Source organism: Cibotium barometz, chromosome 46 (assembly GCF_041138505.1).
Source record: "Cibotium barometz isolate CiBa-2024 chromosome 46, ASM4113850v1, whole genome shotgun sequence".
NCBI classification, from domain to species: Eukaryota; Viridiplantae; Streptophyta; class Polypodiopsida; order Cyatheales; family Cibotiaceae; genus Cibotium; species Cibotium barometz.
Window position 1 is genome coordinate 338347 of NC_141091.1, and position 24751 is coordinate 363097.

At 45.6% G+C, this 24751-nt stretch overlaps 1 protein-coding gene and 1 long non-coding RNA gene across 8 annotated transcripts in view; one reads left to right on the forward strand and one right to left on the reverse strand.

The window, feature by feature from the left end:
* Positions 1-3535, forward strand: part of LOC147611784 (uncharacterized) — a 76879-nt gene extending 73344 nt beyond the window's left edge. For 4 of the 7 annotated variants that reach the window (XM_086783614.1, XM_086783615.1, XM_086783618.1 and 1 more), the window contains 7 exons: positions 21-149; positions 1470-1538; positions 1691-2173; positions 2419-2574; positions 2676-2761; positions 2864-2975; positions 3092-3535. In XM_086783614.1, coding sequence (XP_086639740.1) covers positions 21-149; positions 1470-1538; positions 1691-2173; positions 2419-2574; positions 2676-2761; positions 2864-2975; positions 3092-3262 — 1206 coding nt within the window. In that variant the 3' untranslated portion in view covers positions 3263-3535. Of the gene's footprint in view, positions 1-20; positions 150-1469; positions 1539-1690; positions 2174-2418; positions 2575-2675; positions 2762-2863; positions 2976-3061 lie in introns of all 7 variants that reach the window. The other 3 variants (XM_086783613.1, XM_086783616.1, XM_086783617.1) reach the window with 1 other exon arrangement.
* The window catches only part of LOC147611787 (uncharacterized), a 35571-nt gene continuing 13570 nt past the window's right edge, over positions 2751-24751 (reverse strand). The window contains exons 2-4 of the long non-coding RNA XR_015263589.1: positions 4054-4157; positions 3033-3200; positions 2751-2912 (exon numbers count right to left, since the gene is read on the reverse strand). This is a non-coding gene — a long non-coding RNA (uncharacterized LOC147611787). The remainder of the gene's footprint in view (positions 2913-3032; positions 3201-4053; positions 4158-24751) is intronic.

Below are 24751 nucleotides of genomic sequence, written 5' to 3' on the forward strand. Positions count from 1 at the left end.
CCACGTGTTGTGTCCTGTAGGCTCTACTGGCAAGCAAAGCTGATGCTTCTGGTTTGCAAGCTCTAAGGGCTTCTATCTTGGAGCTGAAGAAGAGGAGTAAAGAGCAAACACGTCCATCTTCTGCAGAATCTGCTCCACAGTCAAAACAGGTTTGGTCTCAGGTTCTAGTGCAGAACATACGTGAGCAATTAAAGTCAATCCAGGTTTTTCCCATGCGAGTGAAGTATGCTTATAACCAAATTGTGGGTTCGTGAAAAAAGTCTTAGTTATGGACGAAAAACTAAGCAGAGAAAATCTTGCTGGAGGAATGTAGAGTTGTTGAAAGTCCCTCCTTTTAAAAGCTGCAAATCAATCTTAGCATTTGCTCTGCAACCAGTGCATGAACATTGAGGCTTAACTGTTGGTGAACTTAAAGCCTGCTCATGGGTTAGTTTGCAGGTGAACAAGAACTGTGCCTGAGGGAAAAGGCCCCATGTTATGATGGCCCTTGGCGGGGATAAATCTGTACGACAGAATGCTCAGAAAGTGAACCATATGTGTGTCATAAGTTCACGTCTTGGCCGAAATCCCATGAATATGTGGTTTTGGACCGGCCAAATAATGACATGGTACCCTACTATCATCCAACCACAAGCTCCAAGTGGGGTAAACAATGTTGGAAAAGAATATGTCCAATGGGTCAATGGCATGCAGCATGCTCAATGGACACCTGTTGTGGTAGCATATGTGAAGGCTCCAATAATGTAGTAAGGAGTAGGCAACATTATCCCTTCCTGAGGAACACCAAAAGACACGAGATGCCAACCTCGTACAGTTTTGTCCTCTTGCAAGTGGTCTTTGGGTAACACGATGGACAGACACTTGGGGAACAATGATACCAAGATGTTATGTTGTTGAAGCAAATCCTGTGAAACTCCAAGCATAGACCATGCAGATTCAGGGTTGCTTAAGTTGTTCTTGGTGATTTTATTCCCGCCATAATGTAGTGAGGGTGGCATTTGTTCTCCAAGGGAATGATACTGGTGATGGGGCACATTTTCTGCAGAGATCGTCTAGGATTTTCCATGTAGTGACAGTAAATATGTGGACTTGAATCACACACTTAGGGGGAGATGAAGGGAGACAGCGCAACTTATGTGCAGCTCCACAAGGCCTTCAAAAAGATCTGTGATATGCTTCTTATTTCAACCGGTTGAGGAGAACATACACTAGCATTACTATTTGCCTACATGTATGTATCAATGGATGTACTGGTAATTTTCAATCTCCCACAAGATGGTGCTGCTTTATGGTAATTGTGCGTGCATGCCTGTGCAGCATCTGCAGTCTCATGAGAGAGCGATTTTTTGAAAGCAAGATCATAAGTGACTGCGCAACCATTTGAAAATTGATTTACTCCCTCAAAACAGAGGATACTAACCAAACAGTAGCTCATCTGCAAAAATCCTATCATCTGATGTTTCTAACAGGTTGAACAACCTACACGAGTGGTATCAGCAGCTGAGAAGGTTGAAAAGCATGAAATGATGTTGAATAAGGTGATTCTTCTGTTTGCCTTCATGCTACGCAGGTTTTCAAAGAAAAATAGTTTATAAAGAAATATGCAGGCGTATCTTTGCTGTGTATCGTTAGACATGGTTCTTAGATGCTTGTCATCAGGCTGCTAATATGATGACATAAAACCTTGCAGCTTTTTAAAGATATGGAGCTACTTGGAACAGGCATCCTGACATTATCAGGGCATAATCACACTGAAATGCAGCAAAAGATGCCCATTGCAGCAGAGGTTTTAGAAACTAAAGATCATCACGAGGGTTCAGCTGTGGCTAGTCCCCTGACAGAAAGCCATGAAAACCATCAGTCTGCGGTAGCTGGTGGAAACATAGAAGGCTCTTTGAAAGGCCATGAAACTAAAGATCATCACGAGGGTTCAGCTGTGGCTAGTCCCCTGACAGAAAGCCATGAAAACCATAAGTCTGCGGTAGCTGGTGGAAACATAGAAGGCTCTTTGAAAGGCCATGAAACTCAAAATATATCAAGTGACAGTAACATCGTGCATGATAAAAAGAAGCATGAAAACGAGACAGGTAATCAGACTATTAACCAGACACACACTGGGCTAGAGCCTGGGACCAAGGCTGGTGACAATCACAACGCAATTCTCGAGCTCGAGGTACAGTGCTAACAAACCTTTGATCCGTCCCTTGCTTGAAATAAACATCACAAAGGCAGTAAATAAATACTCTCTTCAAGGAAGTTCCCTTCTTTTGTCCACCATTCTGGTCCAATCCAAAGGCATTGGAAAGCAAGGAAAAAAAAGGCAGCAGCTCTATTTATTCAAAATGCCTGTTTTACCAGAAAGACCTTGAAAAGCATGATCATTTACCCTTCACAAGAGAGGTGTGCGTGTTTCTGCAGGAAGCCCTGCAAGAGAAGTTAATTAAGCCTAAGGGGGATGCAGAGGTTGTGAACAAGTTAGCAGAAGATTTCTTACCTCTCTCCCTCAAAATGAAGGAGCTTGATGACACAATTCGTTCCTTACAAGACAACACAGCTGAGAAAGATGAGCTGCAAGTAAGACTGCTTTCGTGTTTCAACAACAATTGTGTATCAGACACGTGTGATAGGACTGTTGCTACTGTGCTGATACTTGTGTGACATGTTGGCATTGGCAGAAAATGAAGACCTACTTGAAGCAACGGCTTGACCGTGCCGAAACTGCAATGTTCAGCGGCAAAGCTCTTCCTGGATTCAAATGCATGTATGTATATGTTACAGAGTCTTTGCTACTACACCTCGATAAAGCCATGTTGTCTGTTTGTTTGTATGTGGAATTCATTCCAATGCATCCATGCATATGCAGGTCTTGTGCTCATCGGCTTGAGAAGCTGAACCCAAACCGGGCAGAATTCCTGCCAACCAATTGCATGCGACGTCAGGTTCTTCCTATGCATGCAGCAGAGCGACTGTACCATGTATGTAAGACATCTGATATTCATGCAAAAATGTATGATTTTTGTTGTTGGTCTCACCGTAGGGAGCATGTTTTTCCGGGTCGTAGGCCTCAGAGTCTATGTGCAACTTGTTGCAGAAGGATGGAGAAGTTGAGAGCCCCAGGCCACCAGGAACAACTAGCCCGACTTGGGAGAATCAGAACAAGGGCATTGCTACCAACTCCAAACACCTACTGTCACCTGCCCCTGGTGACACACAAGGATACCAGTCTCCAGTGAGCAAGCCCAAATCAGCCAAGAAGAAGTAAAACACCATCTGTAATTTCCCCCCTTGTCACTCTCTCTTGTATGCAATAGTAGGTGCCCCAAAAGCATGCAGCAACGACAATCTCAATTTTGGAGAAAGAGCAGCTGTTCATTGGATCAACTTCAAAGACGAGCAGTTGTGTTGTATGAGCAGTCCAGTGCTCACATAACCCGGTTTGTAGTGTAATTTTCCCGGTTGAAATTCAAAAATCCCGGTTGGAATTCAACATTGCCTTTAATTTGAAGGAATGAAATTGGAACATTTGAGTTATAAATCCCGGCATTTGTACGATTTCTATTGATTTTCAAGTTTAAATCCTGGTTAAGCTTAAACATTGCCTTTAATTTTAAGGGTTGAAAAAAGCATTTTTTTGGTGCACTGCAGCAGTCTCATTCTCTCAAATCAATGAGTAAACTCTCATTTTTGATACTCTGTCTTGTTTGGGGTCTCAAGATCACCTCCTAGAGCAATAAATGTACATAGGCTCGAATAAAAGGCAATACGATGCAGCTCACACACGTACGTGCACAACTCCTGGAATACCGGTATATGGATACCTAGTTGCAGTCATGCAATTCACCTTGAGAAACCTCCTGTCTTAAGACGGTCTTTTCCTCTTTGCTCCACTTCTAAACCTCTAAATTCCTTGACTGATGGTCATGTTGAAGCGTTGTAGTTAAGAGTATTGCATAAAGGTCTTTTGGCCTTATGGTCATGTGTGGTTTATGGTTGTGCATTTTACAAAGGATAGTGTTCTACACTATATCAAGAATTTCTTCAATGCAAACATACCGGATTTTGAGGTAATGGGATAAGGATGATCACTTTGGCGTTGTCCCATGTTCTTTATCCTGAAGCAATGCTCACAGAAAACCTGCAAATTGTATACAATGGACCTGCAAGATTCTCATTTTTACCAGTAAAGGTTGTTTCTCAATCCCAAAATCTTTTTAAATGCAATTTGGTTATAATTAGCTAAAAAATATACAAATTTCTTTTTTTAAAGCCTCGTAAAATGTTGTTCCATGTTATGTTGAGATTTTTTTGTAAACATAAGCTTGGAATTACAAGTTTAAATTGATAAAGTTGAGATCATGGATAGGGATGTACGGATCCACCTTTTGCAGATAAAATATTTGTAGATGATTGTTATGGCAGTTGGGCAAGAGAAACATTACAAAATCACGGCTATATGCTGGAAAATGGAAAGGAAAGTACTTATCCCATAATATAGGGAGATCTCAACCAATCTAGGGCGTTATGTTGCCAAGAGTGTCCCATGGGGGTCAAAGAAAAGAAAACACCATGATCCCAGTCTCTCATAAACAGGTGGTGTTTCGCCTCTGCAGCCTAGATGGACCCTGTGTTGTGCGGGCCCATGTGGCCATAGAGTGTTAACGATATCACTCCGATATCACTCCTTATGTTGCATATATACTTACCATCGTATATATGAGTGCCCTCCCCAGAGCCTCGTGTGCATCTGAATTTCTAAATCTTCCACGCTATGATGATAGCAATGATCTCTCAAGTGGTGTCAATGCTTTGTGAGGGTGGTGCATATTGTGATTAAGGAATATCCTGAAGTGGGCCTCTCTGACACGATCAGAATCTTTTCCCTCAAATATATGTGGGCCAAACTGTGCCATCCAAGCAATAACACCCCAAGTAACATAAACTGGACCTCTGCTGAAGAGGTGGGCTATAGATACCCAGATCCTCTGTGTTGCTCTGCACTCCCATGAACAATGATGTATTGTCTGTGCATCTGTTGGGACATGCTAGATTAACACCAAAGGTAGCAGTAGGGAGCCCACCATGTAAAAATAGCTAGAAGAGAGTAGCGATAATTTAGTTGCAACAGTAGCCAAATTCTTGTACGGGGATCAGGAGACTTGGAGCTCATGCTGCTGCTAACCCTGCCCTGTTGCCCCCCACCCCCGCCCTTGCCCCCCAGTTGCCCCCCAATTGCCCACTGTCCCCGATTCTCCTTGCTGCCCACCGCCCCTACCACAGCCCTGTTGCCCACCGCTTCCCTTGCTGCACCCCACCTTTGCCCCCCACTTCTGTCCCTGCTCCCTCCGTCTCCCTCTTTGCCCTTTGCTATTCCTTCTGCAGCTATTTTTAATCGGATTCAAGTCAGTCATCCACCATTTGATTGGTCTTATGGCTTTCGCCACCACAACCAATCCATCTTCACCCCCACAGGTCGGGAGAAGCATCAATTTTTCACAAGACGAGCTCACCTCTCTCCAACACGACATTGACATCGAGGTCCAGACCACCCTTATCGTGAGGGTTTATGGCTCCCACCCCTCTCGCTCGCAGGCCGGTGAATGGCTTCTAGCAGCTCTTCCTTCAGAGCTGATTGTGCACTTCCAGGATACACGTTTGCTTGGTCGAGGTTTCTTCCAGGTGGACTTTCTTTCTCCGGAAGCTACTTCTCTGGTGTTGGTTACTAGCCTCTTTCCTTTTGTCCCTAGGAAGATCTTCTTGTTTCAGTACCAGGTGGGCTTTGATCCAATGGTGGAGGATCAACACCTTACCCGGTCTCATTGTGGTTCCTTGCTCTTCTTCAGTCTTATTGGAAGCTGTTAGCTTCCATAGGGGCATCCTTTGGCTAGGTTTTAGAGGTACCAGCCCTTTCGGGCTCTCCTGCCTCAACTTCTGTGGTTGTTACTACCACTTCTAATGGTGTACCCTGGGTTTTTGTGCTTGTTCCTGATGCATTGATTACTGAGGATCATATCATGCTTCAGAGACCTGACGGCTGTCGTTTCTGTTAGAGGATGGAGATTGCAGGTAGACCAGACCAGTGTTAGATTTGTCGTCGACAGGGATACTTTGCCAGAGATTGTCCCAAATCGAGAGGCTGCGCAAGGAGACAGTGTGGTCCTACCTAGATGCCCCCTACAACTATCCAGACCCCAGTTGCCCCTATGCCCTAGTAGACCACACAATGTTGGGTTGTGGTTAGAGATGGCAGACGCCCTCGGACCCCCGTACCTGCCCCTTTACCACCCGACCCTTATGCAACTCTTGCCTCATAGGATGTGAATCCTTCTTTGGAGGATGAAGCTGTGCATGCACAGGATTTGGATCCCTTGCAGGAGGATGGTGCATTACAGTTACAAGATGATTACACTCTCGAGGATGATGTTGCGTACTCGCATTGTCATGGAACCTCTTGAGTTTTGAGGACTAGCCCTAGCTTTTCCTTGGAGTGGAAAAGAGAAAGAAGGTTTTCATCGTCAAATTTTCCCTCCCTTACTCATGCGAGACGTACCCCCGTTTCTAAAGGGGGTCCTTCGTCGACCACGAGATCTGGTCGTTTCTACTGTGAGTCCTTGTGAGGATTGTCTCATGGAACATTCAAGGTCTTGGGGGTTTTTTTCCGTGTCGGCGGAAACTGATTGTCAAAACTCAGCTGCATAGTGCAATTATAGGTGGACCTATGGATGTATTGCTCTTGCAAGAGCATAAACTTGATGCTAGCCAGTGTGGGAGATCAGGCAAGCTTCTCTCGGGACGCATCTTTCCCATTGGTACCAAAGGTGGTGTTTGTATTTCCGTTTCATCTGTGGTTTTTCCTTGCGTTATTGGACATGGTGTCATTTTATCTGCAAGAGCGCAGTGGATCCTTCTTATGCAAGGTGTTACACGCATTGGTTTTGCCTTGTGTCATTGGACATGGTGTCATTTTATCTACGAGAGCGCAGTGGATCCTTCCTATGTAAGGTGTTACACGCATTGGTATTCTTAACCTTTATGCTCCTAACCATAGAGGTGAGAGGATTCTTTTTTGGAAATCTCTCACTACATTGATGCCTTGGGTTGACCATTGGATTATTGGTGGGGATTTTAACATGGTTGAGATGCCAATGTATAAAAGAGGTGGACATGAGGGCTTGGTGCATCCTCTTGAGAGAGCGCCTTGGGAGAGATTTATACTCTCCATTCATGGGAGAGATTGTTGGCATGAGACTGACATTTTGAGGAAACCATCCACTCTTCTTTATTCATGGTCTAACAGGAGAAGGGATGCAGGATGTATTCATGCATGGTTAGATCGATTTTATGGGGAGGATTGGGTACTTGACAGAGGGGGGCTTACTTTTACTGTTGTATGCACTTCAAAATCAGATCATTGCCCAGTGGTTTTATGCATTAGAGATCCGAGTCGCCATGGATTAGCACCTAATGTATGCATCCTTGATCATTTGTTCTCAAATGCAGAGCTATCACGTCAAATGCTTGATATTTGGAGATCTCATGATTTCTCGTAGGCCTCGCAAAGCCTGGCTTATGCTCTCTGTGATATTAGCGACTTTTAGCATATGTGTTTCCTTTCTAAGAGGCAAGAGACCTTGGATTTAGAAAGGGCTATTAGACGTAGACTGGCTACCTTACATACAGAGCACGAGAAACATCCTCATGCTCACTGGGTTGTAGACTCTTTATGTACTGTTATTGCAGAGCTTCATCACACTCTTGAGTAGCGTGAGGAGTACTGCTACCATGCTCGAGACCCAGATGGGTGGCTAATGCAACAAACATTTCTTTGCTACTCATGGCCCATCTCATGCTAGAGATAGTGTGAGGCAGTTGCAGGATTCACATGGCACTCTTCATTCTGATCCTCTTATGATTAGACAGATTGCCATTCATTTCTGTTGCTAGCTTCGTAGCACTGAGCCTCATTTTGACATGAGACACAGGGCACAGAGGAAGGTTTGGAATGCATTGCCACATTTGATAACTGAGGAGATGTGTGCTGTTCTGGATGCCCTTTTTTCTATGCAAGAGTTCAGTCATGCTCTTCATGCCTTACCTCATGGTAAGTGTCCAGGGGAGGATGGTCTCTCCCTTGTTTTTTTTCATTACTTTTTGGGATGAGATTGGGGCAGAGATCACATGAGCTCTCTAGGAGATGTGGGACCTAGGTTCTAAGCCTTCTTCTCTCACTGAGGGGCTTATCTTCCTTATCCCTAAGAGTAGGGATAAGACCTTGATTGGACAGTGGAGACCTATCACTTTACTTCGGATTGCATATAAGATTCTTGCTAAGGCAGTGAGCATTAGATTGCAGCCAATTTTGCAGGATGTCATTCATGACTGGATTCTTACACAGAAGGAGCATCTTTGATAACATTTTCTCATTTTGGGAGGCTGTGGAATGGGCCAAAATGAGTAATCAGCCCTTTGAGAAGGCCTATGATAGAGTGGATTGGGACTTCCTTGAGGGTGCTCTTAGCCATATGGGTTTCTCTCATAGATGGATCAGGGGAGTTTCATGCATGTACCAAGATGCCCACACTAGTGTGCTTGCTTGTGGAGATAGAGGAGAGCGATTTCAAATCTCTCGCTCAGTATGGCAGGGATGCCCTTTAGTCCCATTATTATATATCATAGTCGCAAAGGCAATGAGCATCTTCCTCCACTCCACTACTGGTATTTCTAGATTGAGGCTGCCTCTTCGTAATCAAGAGGAGTTGGTTGACTCTGAGTTAGCTAGTGACACAGCCATGTTCTTGGAGGCCTCATACACATGTTTATGTTCCTTCCGGGTGGCACTTGAAGAGTTTTGTTTGGCAGCAGGGGCCCTCATTAATTAGCACAAATCTGTTGGTTTTTGGATTAGTGACTCACCAAGAGTTGCTTGGGGTGCATACCTTGGTTTTACTTGGATCAATAGAGGATGCACTGCTAGATATCTGGGATGCCAGGTTGGGGTTGATATTTCTCCTACACAGCAATTTGCTCCAATAGTCCTGAGTATAAGGAAGAAGCTTCTTCATTGGAGCTCCAGGAGATTGGATTTAGCCTCTAGAGCATTGGTGGCTAATCAGGTATTACTTTCCTTGGCTTGGTTTATTGCCTCTTGTTGGTGCTTCTCTCTTGCGTGCATTGGTCAATTGTGGAGGTTGATCCACAATTTTCTTTGGTCGGATTTGGATGGCACCATAGACACACATGCAAGGGTAGCTTGGCTTACAGTTATTAAGCCTAGACAAGAGTGGGTGATGAATAGGGCGTTGCTATGCAAAGTTGTGGTCAAAGGTTTCCTTCCTAGCACTAAGGCTTAATAAGATTTTTTCTTATCTTAGATTTCTGGATGTACACCCCATGTTGGGAGAGATTGGCTACCCGGTTTTTGTTCACAGAGGCAGGTATTAGGGCACCATCTTCCCCTCTTATTGCAGCTATTGTCAGAGCATGGAGAAGCATGAGACCATTCTTGCGACAAATGCTTCCTAGGTCTTTGGATGAGGCTGACCGACAACCTATTATGTGGAATGAGTTCATTAGGGATGAGGTTGGTCGGCCGCTTGGTGCATCTCGTTACATGCTTTGGTCAGGATGGGAAAGATGTGCATACACAGTTCTTGCTTGGAAGACCTTTAAGAGTCTTCCGGCGGATCGCAGAGTTGCATCCATTTAGCATCTTAGGGGCTATCACATACGTATTGATCAAATTGATGCATCTATACCACATGAGTGGCTCTTTGGTACCTTTCATGGAGATTATCATCCGAGATGGCTTGGAGTTTTTTTGAGGATAGGCATACCTCTATAGGTCATTTCTCTCTCAGGTGAGGAAGCTACAGATTGCATCATCTATCCTATCATGCCCGGCTTCTTGTTTCCCCTTCTTGCCTCTTCTGTTCAGTGCTTCTCAACGTAGGTTTCAGTTCGTTCTCAATCGAGGCCGCCGTCTAGAGATTGAGGAGATGTAGCATGGAGGAGATCATCCCAGATATCAGGCTTAGTCCAGTGAGGATTGTTGGTCGTTCAGGGAAGCACTGGTTCATTAATCCTTCTCCTCAAATAGTGACTTATGGTTCTTGGTGGTTGTATGGTGGCAGTCCTATCAGATATCTTTAGTGGGATCTAGGTGAATGGGAGTGGATTTATGCCTTTGATCCATTGAAAAGCCTTCCCTTTTTTGGTTTCACAGTCCAGAATGCCAGGCTTCTCATCACTTGACGATGCATAGGATCCCTACCCTTAGGCCTCATTGGGAGAGTTATGACATCTCTCCAGTGATATAGCGCAGATATTGGCATAGGCTTTGGCATTCATACAGAAGAAGCTAGATCTCTCATTTCTTTTGGTTATTTTTACATGGTGGTCTCCCCCACCAATCAGTGGAGATTGGTGGTCTCCCCCCCACCAATCAGTGGAGATAGGTTTTCGGTATAGCACCACCTGTCCAAGATGTGTAGCAAATTTTGAGACTATATAACATTGTTTATGGGAATGCAGCATTGCACAACATATTTGGGGTTCTATAGCCTAACTTATGGGCAAATTGAGTAGCCGCGCTATGCATGTTACTTGAGGGGTAGTTGCTTGGGTTTCCCAGTTTGGTCGGCAGTTGCCATTTTCATTCGTAGAGGTATTGCCCATCATGTTTTGTTGCAGGATGTCCCTTACCAACACCTCCTAGACAGAGGATTGACACCAGTTGGGAGATTGTTGCCAGTATTATAACATGGCAGATTTGGAGAGCTAGATGCACGGAGGCTATTGAGGGTGTCCAGATTTTTGAGTCTCAGTGCATTAGCACTATATGGGGTGATATCATCCATACTCTCATGGCTACTTGGGCTCGTATTTAGGGATCCTCTCATCCTGCACAAGAAAAGCACGTTGTATTTATGCGGGAGTGGGACCATGGCATTTTCATTTCCTCTAGTCTATTCACCAAATTGAACATGCTTCCTTGCATAAGAGAGGGTGAGGAGAAGAGGAAGAAGACTATGCAAAGTTTGGTTTGGGAACTAGCAATTAGCCAATCGTAATGAAGGTTACCTCCCCTATGTGAGGCCGCTAGGGGCTCACTCCACAACCACTTGTGTCACTCAAGTGGAGCTTCCACAAACTAGGTAATAAGCAAGGAGAAAGAGAGCTTTGGAGAGCTCAACCCCTACTCCATGCCCTCATGTGTGCAAGAGTGAAGATAAGAGAGAAGACAAGAAGAGGAAGAAAAGGAAGCAAGCCAAGAAACCATCACCTACATGCATACACCAAGCATAACCTACACAAGATTACCACCATAGCCACAAGAGAGAGAGAGAGAGAGAGAGAGAGAGAGAGAGAGAGAGAGAGAGAGAGAGAAAGAAAGAAAGATTTTATTAAGGTCTTCCAAAAGACCGAACTCGGCCTATGAGACAAATCGGAGTACCTGTATGGGGTATCCTCTGTCATCCCAACAAAATGAAAACTCAAATGTGATAATTGGATTGTCCCTTTTCGTATTTCATAAGTCACTTCTATACATGAGCTCTCTTTTTACAATGGCTGACCGCTCATTTAACAATTGGGGCCCCAAAACTAATTCCCTAGATCTATGTACACCTAGGCTTATTCTTGTGGCCGGCATTACACAAGTCGTAAGCTTGGTCATCCCATAGATCTTTTACATGAAGCGCTTAGCACAGTTATATCAAGATGAGTTACATGAAGCATAACCATGCTTTAAAAAAATGTTAACTAGTGTGGTTAACATACCCCCCTCCCTAATTTAGATCCGTCCTCGGAGTTGGCAAGGAAAATCAGCGATAGTAGATGGAATATGTTATAATGAAGTCGTACCATGGGATATGGAGGGGATCGGTGAAAGACTTTGTACTGGTCCAGAATGCTGTCTCCATCATATCCTCAAAGATTTGGAGTTGCCAGGCAGGCACTGGATGTACTCATAGTAGCTGAAAGACTTTGTATTAGTCCAGAATACTGTCTCCATCATATCCTCAAAGATTTGGAGTTGCCAGGCGGGTATTGGATGTACTCATAGTATCTGAACAACTGCTTCAAGGTAGGGCTTTTGTTGAGGTCGAAGGTGAGGTCTTGACTGCCCTCCTGGTAGTGGTCCTACTCTGGAAATGCTTCCAAGAGTGTAATAATGAGGTTGAAAAATCGGATTGTTGCCACTATGGTGGGATCGGGAACTTGATCACAACGGCCACTAGGACTAGTCAGTGTATGGTGTGGAGTAGGACCAGTCAGCACTTTCACGGGTGGTGACTAGTCAATGTATGGTGTGCAGCCAGACAGTGGCGGCACACAAATGGCTCGTAGCAGTTCAAGTAGCGCACAACAGCAAACAGGTTGGTGCACACAGCAGGCAGATGGTGGTAGTGCAAAGGCACAACAGGCTGCGCTAAGGAGTAGCGGCCAGCAGATATCTGTCAAATCCCCACGGATCCCCTCGTGATCGATCTTGGTTCGAAACTCGAATCCTGCAAACAAACGAACAAACAAACAAGCAAGGGGGGTGCAGGCCTGACTCACCTTCCAACCATGACAGCCGTGGCCAACCATGACAGCCGTGGGCAAGCCCACAGTCTTGGTTGTCCCCACCGAGCCACGAGCTGAGCTAACTAGGATGACGTACCGACCAATCTCCTCCTCGCGACGTCCCATACGGCCACGAAGCTGCCCTCGCGGGCCTCGAGACTGCTGCCGGCCTCGGCTGCATAAAGCAGGTGCACGTGTGCACTAGATCCAGGCTCCAAGACCATAGAGCTCTCACAAACTCGCGAGACTCTCTATAATACAATAACTAACCTTGGCCACCCTTTTATAGGCTCTTGGCCGGTCATCGGGCGTCCACACTTGGCCGCCCGCCCATCCATACTTGGGTGCCCGCCCGTTAGTATTTCCCTAACTCAGCTCGTCAATCAGCCTGCGTAGTTCCAAGCTTCCCCAAGCCTCGAAACTAGTCTTGCATGCGTGTAGCACACGGTAGATACACACTGTGCACATGACATACTCTCCTTCCTCTAAGAGCTCACTCCTGAGCTCACTAAAAAGCCAGGGTAATCTCTCTGAAAAGTAGTCAATGTCTCCCATGTAGCGTCCTCCTCAACACAATCCTTCCACTTGATCTTGTATTCCGTGATAAGCGTATTACGCAATCTGCGTTCACGAAATCCAAGAATCTTTTCAGGTTCGTGTGGAACAAATGTCATGTCCTTGACATCTATAATTTCTTGAGGAGTAACTAGCTGATCTGCTCCACCCAGTACTTCCTTAAGTCTACTGACATGAAATATAGGATGAACTTTCACATGAGAAGGCAAATCCAATTCATATGCAACTAAACCAATCCGTCGTGTGACACGAAATGGTCCACAGTATCTAGGGGATAATTTCGGAGATCTACCTGTCCGTAAAGTCTCGGAATCTTTCGGAACTTGCAAATACACTATCGTTCCTTCAGAGAACTCTCTACGTGAACGATGTCTATTAGAAGAAAACCTGTCTCGGTCTTGAGCACTTCTAATAGATTCCTTCGCAACTTGTAACATTTCCTGCATATCTTGCAAAAAATTACGTGCTACATCATGCTGAAGTCCTAAGAATCCTACTGTAACAGGTGATCTTGGTTGAAAACCATACATAAGCATGAAAGGACTAAAACTTGTACTCGTATGCTTAGTACTGTTATATGCAAATTCTAACATAGAAAGATAATCTTCCCATGAACTCTGTCTTTTGGATACATATGCTCGAAGCATATCCTCCAAAATCTGATTCACTCTTTTAGTCTAGCCATCAGATTGAGGATGATCTGAGGAACTCAAATTTAAAGTTGTTTCCAACTTCTCAAAAACAAGTTTCCAAAAATCACTCGTAAACTTAGAGTCCCTATCACTGACTATGTCCTGCGGTAACCCGTACAGTCTAAACAATTGCTCGATAAACTGCCGAGCTAATTGTGTAGCTGTAATAGTCTTCCGGGTCGGTAAAAATCTAGCCATTTTTGTCAAGCGATCTACCACAACCCAAATAGAATCATGGCCTTGATGTGTTCTTGGCAATCCGGTAATAAAATCCATGGAAATACTTTCCCATTTATTACTTGGGATTTGCAAAGGATGCAACAACCCAGCCTGTCTAAAGCGTTCAGCTTTATTTGCCTGACAAATCTGACACTTGAGAACATAATCTTCTACATACCCTTTCATCTTCGGCCAATAAAAAGTGTGTTTCACTAATGATAGTGTCCTATGTACCCCAGGGTGTCCAGCAGAAGGGGCGTCGTGACACTCCTTAAGAATCTTGGACCTAATGTCCGGGATCTGTGGTACACAAATTTTGTCATTACGGAATAGCAAACCATTCCGAATCATCCACTGGCCTCCTGCAGCCTGAATAGTAGACTGCTTAGTCACCGAGTCTTGGTCAATCAATGAGCTCCCATCCTGGATCTTCTGCCAAAATGGACCAAAATAACTATCAGTCCTGCACAGCCCTCTCAATGACTGAAATAAGTCAGTAGAAATCTCGGTGAATGACAAAGTATTCACCTCTCTAATCCGACTAAGCGCATCTGCAATACTATTCATGGACCCTTTCCAATAACGGATCTCAAAATCAAAATCATGCATTAACTCTGCCCAACGAGCTTTCCTGCCTCTCAAATCATCCGCATCACCATGGTTAGTTAGTACGATAGGTACGATACGGTACGGTACGATAAAATACGGTACTAATTGGTACCTTAAAATTTTTTGAAGTACGGTACGATATTAGTACGTTTTTAAAAAAAATACTTCCTAAACTTAAAAATTGTAGACAAGAAGTTACAAAATAGTAGAACCATGAACATAATGTCATCATGCCATTAGAGTACAAAATTGTTACAAAAGGATAGGCCAAAAACTCATGGCATGGGCGACCGCCAACATGCGTACATACATGATACTACATACTACAATACATCATCGATGGGCTAGAAGGAGATAGATGCCCGATGCCTAGAGAGCTATAACATATCAAAAGTCTACATCATCACCAACATCTGCATGATCATCAACATGATCACTACTAGAGTGTCCATCAAGAGAGTTCTCTGAAGAGGACTCTTCGAAGGTGGACGAGACACTCTGGGGATCATTCTCGCTAAGTAGGTTGCCATCATCATCAAACAAGGGCTCTCTAGGCAGTGGGGTATCATCATGAGGGGGCAATGGAATATCATCATGAAGGCGGGGATTGGAGCTCGAGGATCCCCGCCTCACATATGTGAGGAGGCCACCCTTTGCCGATGTCGAAGGCGGAGGCCTATGAACTCCAACTGCTCGGCCCCGTCCATGCTGACTCCTGGTGCTGCGAGTATCTGCTGCCACAAGCTCACTATAGAGCTCCATGAAGATTGCCTCCTCCTCCTCATCAGGTTGTTGATTGACACTTGCAAAGTTTTCACTCGTCAAGGTGAAAGTGTCAACATTGACCTACACATTAAGGCACAAAAGTTAGAGTCTGTACAGTGTACACAAAACTTAAAAGTTATGAGTCATGACAAGTTAGAGTCTAGACTTGTCACTTGCTTGCTTGGGACTACCCATACTAAGAATGCCGTGCATCATGCGCAAGTTAGTGTGGCAGTAGACCAACCGCTCCAACTGTCGTGTGCTCAGTCGATTGCGTATCCTCGTGTGTATGAGAGAATAGGAACTCCAGTTCCTCTCACATGCACTCGAAGAACAATCCTGGGCTAGGACCCTTAAGGCTATGGGTTGGAGATGCTCTAGTCCATACCCAAAATTGTCCCACCAAAAAAGGGGCTTCACAAGTGACTCCCTCCTCCAGCAAGTGGGAGACGAAAAGGAGGTTTGACCTCTCTGATCAACATAGCAGCCCAACTCCTCTAGAAAGGCATTGTGCTCATCAACTGGCACAGCTCGAAGCATATATGCATCTCGATCTTGTCGAAGCTCCCTATCGGTGCAAACTACTGGGGCTGGATGTACCAATGCTGCAAACCCGTGGATTGGTTTGTGCATCCACCTCCATCTCTTCTGTGCAATCTCCATGATTTGTGCTCGCTCCTCAGATGTAATGTCTGTGCAAGCCTCCAACTCCACAAGGGCAGCTCTAAAGAAGTGGACAAGAAGGCCCATGGTGGACCCCTCGCAATCTGTCATCCGCAAGAGCCTATAGAATGGAGTCATAGCAATGACAATTGCTCGGAATCTAGCCCAAAATCTCTCCTCTAGGCAAAAGCGTTGCATGGCTTTGGCCTCTTCAGTGACGTGCTCATCCCAATCGTTCCACATGGTGGAAACAACTGTCTGGCGAAGGGCGGGCCTCACATCGTATAGACACTCCAAAACCAGCCACATGTAGGCAAAGCGGGTGGCCGATGGCTTCTTCAAGTCAAGCTTGCTATGCTCACGAAACATAGCAAGCACCTTCACCTTTAGCATGAAGAAGTTGACAATAGATGTAGCTTGTTGCACAATCCTCTTCACCCAGCCGAGCTTCGCCACATCCTCCATGAGTAAGTCAATGCAATGACTCGCACATGGAGTCCACACAATGGTGGGGAATTCCTCCTCAAGCAAGCGGCCCATGCGTCGACAATTTGATGCATTGTCGGTGATGACTTGCACCACGTTTTGAGCCCCAACCTACATGGTAGATAAATCATATGAGTTGAGGGCTTTGCACAAATGACAAAATCAGCCACACTTAAGTAAAATAATGATTACCTCTATGATCGCTTGCCTAATATGGCGGTAGATGAAACTCCCGGTTGTCTTTCTCCCCCTTCTCCCGGTGTCAACCGCACGCAAGAAGTATGTGCCAAGCGGGCAAGACACAAGGATGTTGATAATGCCACGCTTCCTTTGATCACTCCATCCATCTGTGAGAATAGAACATCCATACTTCGTCCATGCGGCTCGAATCGGGTCAAGGGCTCGATCATTTCTCTCCTTCTCTTCATCAATCTTCCTTGTGCGCATAGCCGTGTAAGAGACCCCCGTCCACCCCTCACAAGGGCCCACATTTGCAATCGCCGTCACCATCTTCTTCCATTGCTCCTTTTGGAGTACATTGAAGGCAAGATTGCATTCAATAATGGTGCGAGCAATCTCTATCTCCGCAAGGCGTTGCCGCTCCTTAAGGAATGCAACCGAACCTCTCACACTACCCGTGGAGAGAGGGTTGCACCCCTTCACGCTCCACCACCCTTTGCCTTTTGCCCGGTGCGGAGGCGGACCGTGCATCCGTGGAAGTGGCAGTGGAGGATACACCAATGAAAGAGCCGGTGGCCGCTTCATCATGTGCCGATGGTGGTGCCGGTGGTGGTGCCGGTGCGCGTGTTGATGATGCTCCTCTACTTGAATTTGAGCCGCGGCTCATCTTCCACGAAATGTCATCGGCAATGCTTTGCGGAATCTCCTTGCATGGGGCAACTTGTCCCCCAATCTTCGAAAGGTGTTGGAGAAGCCTTGTTGTTCCACTAGTGTATGACTTGCCGCAATATCGGCATGTCCAATGATGGGAGTTGGACTTCTTGGTGTCCTTCTCCACATTGAGGCAATGCAAATCAAAAGCCTCATGCTTCTCCCGAGGCATGATGGATAAGAGAAGGGCTGAAGTGTGGAGTAGAGGAGAGAACGTAGAGAAGATGAAGTATGGGAAGAGCTTGGAGGAAGAGAACTTGGAGTAGAGGCTCAAGTGGGATGGAAGGAGCTTGGAGGAGGGTGGAGGAGGGTGGAGGAGAGGCTTGGAGTAGGGCTTGGTGCTTGAGGCTTGCTTGGAGTAGATGGAGGAGAGGCTTGGGCCTTGAGGCTTTTATAGAAGGACTCAAGAGAGATGAAGGCAAACAACCAAAAAAAACGGGCGAAAACGACTAGAAAAACGGGCAGAAAACGGCTACTTCCAACGGACAAAAACGGCCACTTCCAACGGGCAGAAACAGGCGATTTTCGTACCTAATCGTACGGATACGTACGGTACCGTACGGTACGATTCGTACGTACGAATCTGTCCGTACGACGTACGGAACTAAGCCTGCGCATCACACACATACTTGATTGACTGATGATCAGTCAATACCACAAACTTGGAGCCATATAAATAATGTCTCCAAACCTTGAGAGCATGAATCACAGCATAAAGCTCCTTCTCAAGGGTCGGCCAACGAGATTGAGTGTCGTCTAGCTTTTTACTTTCAAAAGCAACCGGTCTACCATCTTGAAATAAAGCAGCCCCGATAGCATAGTCACTGGCATCAGTTTCAAGAACATAAGGCCGACTAGGATCAAGCAATGCTAAGATAGGTGCTTCCTTGACTTTATCTTTCAAAAGTTTGAAGGCCATATCCAAATCGTTATTCCAAGTGATAGGCTGATTTGACTTACGTCCACGACCTTTCAATAAGTCGGTCATCGGTAGTGTGAGCTGAGAGTACTCCCATACAGATTTCCGAAGAAAAACTACAAAACCGAGAAAAGAACGAAGTTGTTTCACTGTTCGTGGTATAGGCGAGTCCAAAACCTTCTGAACTCGGTCATAGTCAATGCTCAATCCATCTCTAGTGATCTTGTGTCCCAAGTAAATGATGTCGGTCATTACTCAACTTAGCATATAGTCGATTCTGTCTTAAAATAGCTAAGACAATCGTGAGGTGTCTGACATGATCCTCAAGAGTACGGCTATATATCAAAATATCATCCAGGAACACCACCACAAATTTCCCCAAATGTTCACGAAAAAGATCGTTCATCATGGAAAGTGGCTGGAGCATTGGTTAACCCAAAAGGTAATACGAGAAACTCGTAATGGCCATACCTAGTCCGAAAGGCGGTTCTTTCGACATGCCTTTCATGAATACGTATCTGGTGATAGCCAGTACGTAAATCTATCTTCGTGAAATATTTCGCTCCTGCTAACCGGTCAATCAGGTCATCTGATCTAGGGAGAGGATAACGGTTCTTAATGGTCAGCTTGTTCAATCTCTTGTAATCTATACACATTCTCCAAGTATTGTCCTTCTTTCTCCTAAGCAACAGAGGTGCACCCTAAGGTGATTTACTTGGACGGATCTGGCCCATCCTCAAATAATCTTCGAGTTGTTTAGCCAACTCATCTTCCTCGGCATGGCTTATCCTATAAGGTGGAATACTCACAGGATGAGCACCAAGGATCAAGTCAATACGATTATCTACTGCCGGTTCAGGTGGTAAACCCGATGGCAGTTCCTTAGGAAATACATCTTGAAATGAATCAAGTATTTTCTGTAATTCTTTGCTTTCAAACACACTTAATTCATTTACATCCAACGAAGGAATGGGAAAAGAAGAAAGTGGAATCAATACACAATGGAAAGCGGTATACAAAGAAGAATCCATTATATTTCCAAAATCAACTGTATTTACAAGAGGTTCCTGAGAGAGATGAATACAATCACCTAAAATACTATACTTGGTGTCCCTATGCTGAAAAGAAAAAATATGACTAGACCAATCTATCTAGACGTCAAGAGTCTTAAATCACTCAATCCCTAATAACAAGTGTACATTTTCCAGATGCATAACATAGCATTCCAGAGTGTCTTTGAAGTCCTGAATCTGGATTGGAAGCATCTCCACCTTGCGATCCCAAACTTGCCTTCTCGCAGGTAGGTGTACCTCATAGGTATGGTCGCTGAGTGATCAAGACTCAATAATTGCACGAGTTTGTAGTTAACAAAGTTATGCGAACTGCCAGGGTCTAAAAGAATGTGAATCTTATGGCCATTCACTTCTCCATAAACTCGGAGAAGATCATGCAAGCCAAATACCTTAGAATTGAACAGACAATCAGAACAAGTACTAGGATAAGAAAGTACAGTAATTGACGTACCTGTCAAAGACAACTGGTTAGCTGCCTTTGGCTTGGGTCCTACGTTTGTCTTGGTACCCTTTTGCTTTGGGCACTCATTATGCATGTGTCCTTTTTCTTCGCAAATAAAACAACGTCCTTCCTTCTTGAGCTTTAAAGCCCTAAGGAGTCGTTTCTTCTTCGCTGGTGTTGAACTTGAATTCTTCGAAGGTTGGTCCGAAGATGGTCCGAAGACTTTCCTTCTGTCGTGTTAGCCATAGGTGCGGAGAACTTCCTTTTATGCTTGTTCCCCTGCTCGGTAATGGGTTTCGACTTGAAAGAGACCATCGTATCATCATAGATACGAGCTGAATGAATGGCCTCCAATGTTTTACATTTGTTATTTTTAACCTGTAATCGGTACGAGTCGGGTAAACCAGCTATGAAAAACCCCAAAAGAGTAGTGGGATCCATCTTTGTAGCCTTCATCTGCAAGTCACGAAACTTCTGGAGGTAGACCTCATAAGTGAGGTGCTGCGAGGTCATGGTCAAAGCTAAAAACCGGGCAACAACATCGTAATCATCCTCTTTCTTGAGGAATTCTTTCTTTGAAAATGTCTTCGAATTGTGTCCAAGTCGTTGGCTTAGGGTTGAGTTCCTTCCAGCAAAGCTTTGCTGGACAGGAAAGCTGCTGCTAACTGTATCTTCTTTCCATCATCATATGGATGAAACTGAAAGTGAACTTGCCACTTATGTAGCCAAGTGTCCACGATCTCCTTGGTTCGCTGCTTTTGCTCGCCCCCAAACGGTTTCGGAGTAATGTTGGGGTCTAAAGCTGAAGCCAAAGTATCCATACCCGAGAAAGTAGAGAGGGTAGTGGTCAATAGAGCGATGGAGTTCTGCAAAGCTTGCAGCTGGGCTGCGATTTGTGCCTGACGTTCCGTTGAAGAAGCTTCGAGAGTTACTTTGAACTCTTGGAAATCTGATTTTGACACAAAATTGTCAAAAAGATCGGCATCGGTACCTTCCGTATAGCCGGTAAGCCTTCGCGTTCCACAAGGGGCTCCAACTCTGATTCTTGGGTCGACATCGTGAAGAGGGTACGTGGAGAGAAAATTCGATCTTTACACAACAAAAGTGCGAGCGAACTTGAGAGCTTGAGAGCTTGAAAACTTGAGAGATGTGTGGCAAGAAGCCCACTTGAGGGAGTTTATAAAGGTTTCCCAAAACCCAAAAAATCTCCAAAAGCTAGGCTTAGCTTTTGCTTTGCTTTTGTGTTTTGTTTTTTTTTTTCTTGAATATATATATATATATATATATATATATATATATATATTCTATTGTCTTAAAAAAATTAAAACTCCAAAAAAAAACGAAAGCTTTAAAAAAAAACGTGGCTTTTCTTGTTTTTTTTTTCTCCTCCTGGATTAACGTCGTCGGTTGGTTGCAGGCGATTGAAGCTGCCAGCACATGCTTTCTTCCCGGCGGATGCTGTCGTCAGCAGCAGCTGATGGGCTGCCGACGCCTGTGTGTAGCCTGCGCATCATGGCAGCGTGCCTGGGCTGGCTACGCAGGCCTGGCCGCCTGGCATAGGCCTGGGCTGGCCTGGGCGCTGCCCGTTGCGCTGCCTAGGCTGGCTGCGCAGAGTTGCCCACGCAAACCTGGCCGCCTGTGTTGGCAGGCCTGGCCGCCTGCAGCATCTACCTACACCCGGCCAACCGCACGCGTCCAACACTAACCGGCCAGCATGCCCACTCGCCAACTCAATACACGATCCAGTACTTCTCTCGCTCTCTCTCTCTTGCGCCAAAAAACAACGGAAAGCAAACATGCTTTTTTTTTCTGTTTCTCTCCCTGCTGCCTCTTCTTTGCAAAGCAATCAACCCTACTTAGACTACCACCTCCCATCAACATGGGTGTTTTTGATGAAGAAAAAACACACACTATTCTGAAATTTGCAGTATGCACAGAAAAAACAGCAAGCTTTTTAACACATCGACCTCTTCTTCTCTACCTACCGACTTGCTCGTTCACGAGGTATGCTCTGATACCACTGTCAAATCCCCACGGATCCCCTCGTGATCGATCTTGGTTCAAAACTCAAATCCTGCAAACAAACGAACGAACAAACAAGCAAGGGGGGTGCAGGCTTGACTCACCTCCCAACCATGACAGCCGTGGGCAAGCCCACAGTCTTGGCTATCCCCACCGAGCCACGAACTGAGCTAACTAGAATGACGTACCGACCAATCTCCTCCTCGCGACGTCCCATACCGCCACGAAGCTGCCCTCGTGGGCCTCGAGACAGCTGTCAGCCTCGGCTGCATAAAGCAGGTGCACGTCTGCACTAGATCCAGGCTCCAAGACCATAGAGCTCTCACAAACTCGCGAGACTCTCTATAATACAATAACTAACCTTGGCCACCCTTTTATAGGCTCTTGGCCGGTCATCGGGCGTCCACACTTGGCCGCCCGCCCGTCCATACTTGGGTGCCCGCCCGTTAGTATTTCCCTAACTCAGCTCGTCAATCAGCCTGCCTAGTTCCAAGCTTCCCCAAGCCTTGAAACTAGTCTTGCATGCGTGTAGCACACGGTAGATACACACTGTGCACATGACAATATCAGAGGGAAGATTTTGTACGACGGCGGCGGCTAGATGTGTCCCGTGGCGGCCAAGAGTAGATAGCAGCAGCTTTGTATTTGTAGGTGCTGGCGGCTCTTGGACAACAGCTCTAGATGGCAGAAGTGCTGGTAGCCAAAAGTAGATGATGGCAGACAGTAGGAGTTGGTGACGTCCAGGTACAAAGATGACGATTCATGCACAGACCATCTGGCTACAGATGGTGTGACCCAAGGGCAGCAGGTTCAGGTGGTGGCCAAAGGGTAGGCAGTGGCTGGTGCTTTGTAGGCAGCGACAGCAGTAGCAACAACAAGCAGTTGGCAGTTGTTTAGCGGCGCAGCTGGCACAAGGTGGCTACAGCAGGCGGTGTCACACAGTAGTGGCGGCAAACTTCAAACTGCAGCACTCAGGAGCGCGCTGGTGTGATTGGTATAGACAGGCTGTAGGCGGCTAATTGGCAGCAGCAATACAAACGTTAACAGGTGGTGGTGGCAACAACAACACATCTAGGCAGCGCTGACAGCCAGCCAGTTGGCATCACAAGGAGACGGATCATGTTGGTATGCACAGATGACAGCTTGGTTCCAGCTGCATGGCTTTAGTATGGACAGGCTACCTCCATTTCAGTACTCCCTGGATGCACCCTCCCTCTCTCTCACACGGGCAGAGATTACCAGACTTATCAAGCAGGACTTGATTCAGCTGGACACTAGGAGGACATGGATACAGCCAACACACGAGCTTGGTACGAAGATGGCTTTCTATAGAGATCATCTTCTCCAGCTCACGCAGGATGGGTTTGTGATTAGACCTAGCTACATGGATACTCATCTTTCTCATGGGGTACGGTGTGCTATTGGTCAGATGCGCACATCCTCACACCAACTAGAGATTGAGACTGGCAGATTCAGAGGAGTACCAGCTGAGGCCAGGATTTGTCAGCTGTGCCAAATGGAGCCAGAGACAGAGTTACATTACATATGTCAGTGTCCAGTACATTATGAGATACGAGGCCGTTTTCATTGCCTCTTTGGAGAGGGTTTCGGACCACTTTCTAGAGTCATGAGATACCAGGATCAGAGATGCCTCGGATTATACTTGCTGGAGCTTCGTAGACATAGAGAGGGTCTCTTGAGAGGGAGGGGATCAGAGAGGGAGAGACACCTACAGAGGCAAATTACACACTTCTTTTGACCAGAGATTGAGCAGTCAGGCCAGTAGGCATTGCAGCTAGCCCCAGAGTATAGCCGCACCAGAGGTACACTGATTGATCGGGCTATAGAGCTGGGGCCGTCCAGGCACCCCAAGATGAGAGGCCCATCTCGACACCGGCGGAGACTACAACAGAGGATCAGGACCATACTGGCATGGCATGGGAGACGTCCAATCAGAGTACTCACCATGGAGGACATTGAGGATATCCGCCATTCGACCGATGAGAGACATCTTTGGATAGTGATGTGTATGATGCTTACCTTTGTTGCTGGAATTTTCCTCCCAGATGTTATCCATTAGGAGCTCCTAGTACCGTACTTTTCCTCATAGTTGTTTCAGTTTCAGTTAGTTGTTTAGTTGTTTTTAGCTTTTCTTACACGGACATTGTATCAGATCCACCAATTGTTGTAACCTTTTTGGTACCATAGGTCATTTTGGCCTTCTGAAGACGTTAATATATCATTTCATTTCATTTCATTTCTCTGTTGTTGATAAGTGCTTCAGCGGGTAGGCCATTAGCGAGGAAGTGTGCATTTTCCTCTTCCCATTTAGGAATCAAGCATAGCTGGAATAAGGGGACATTTGCATGTCATCATTAACACCCACACCGGTGGCTCACCCCGCCTGTGATTCCAAAGTGGACTTGCTCTAGAATCGACACATATTCGCCATCTCGGACACATCATCTCATGATTCTATCTTTGCCTTGCTTGTAAAGTTTCCCTACGGGGCAGTCTTTTTGATGAGGTGTCTTGCTCTCTCTCTCTCTCTCTCGATAAGTGCTTCAGCGGGTAGGCCATTAGCGAGGAAGTGTGCATTTTCCTCTTCCCATTTAGGAATCAAGCATAGCTAGAATAAGGGGGCATTTGGGAGGTCATCATTAACACCCACCAGTGGCTCACCATTAGGGATGCATGGCATATGGTTGGCCAAGACATGTTGTGAGCCTTTTCGTACTATGACAGTAAAGTCAAATTCTAGTAGAATTAGAAGCCATTTGGTGATTTTGCCAGTGGTATAGGATTTATTTTTACGAGGTAAAGAAGAGCT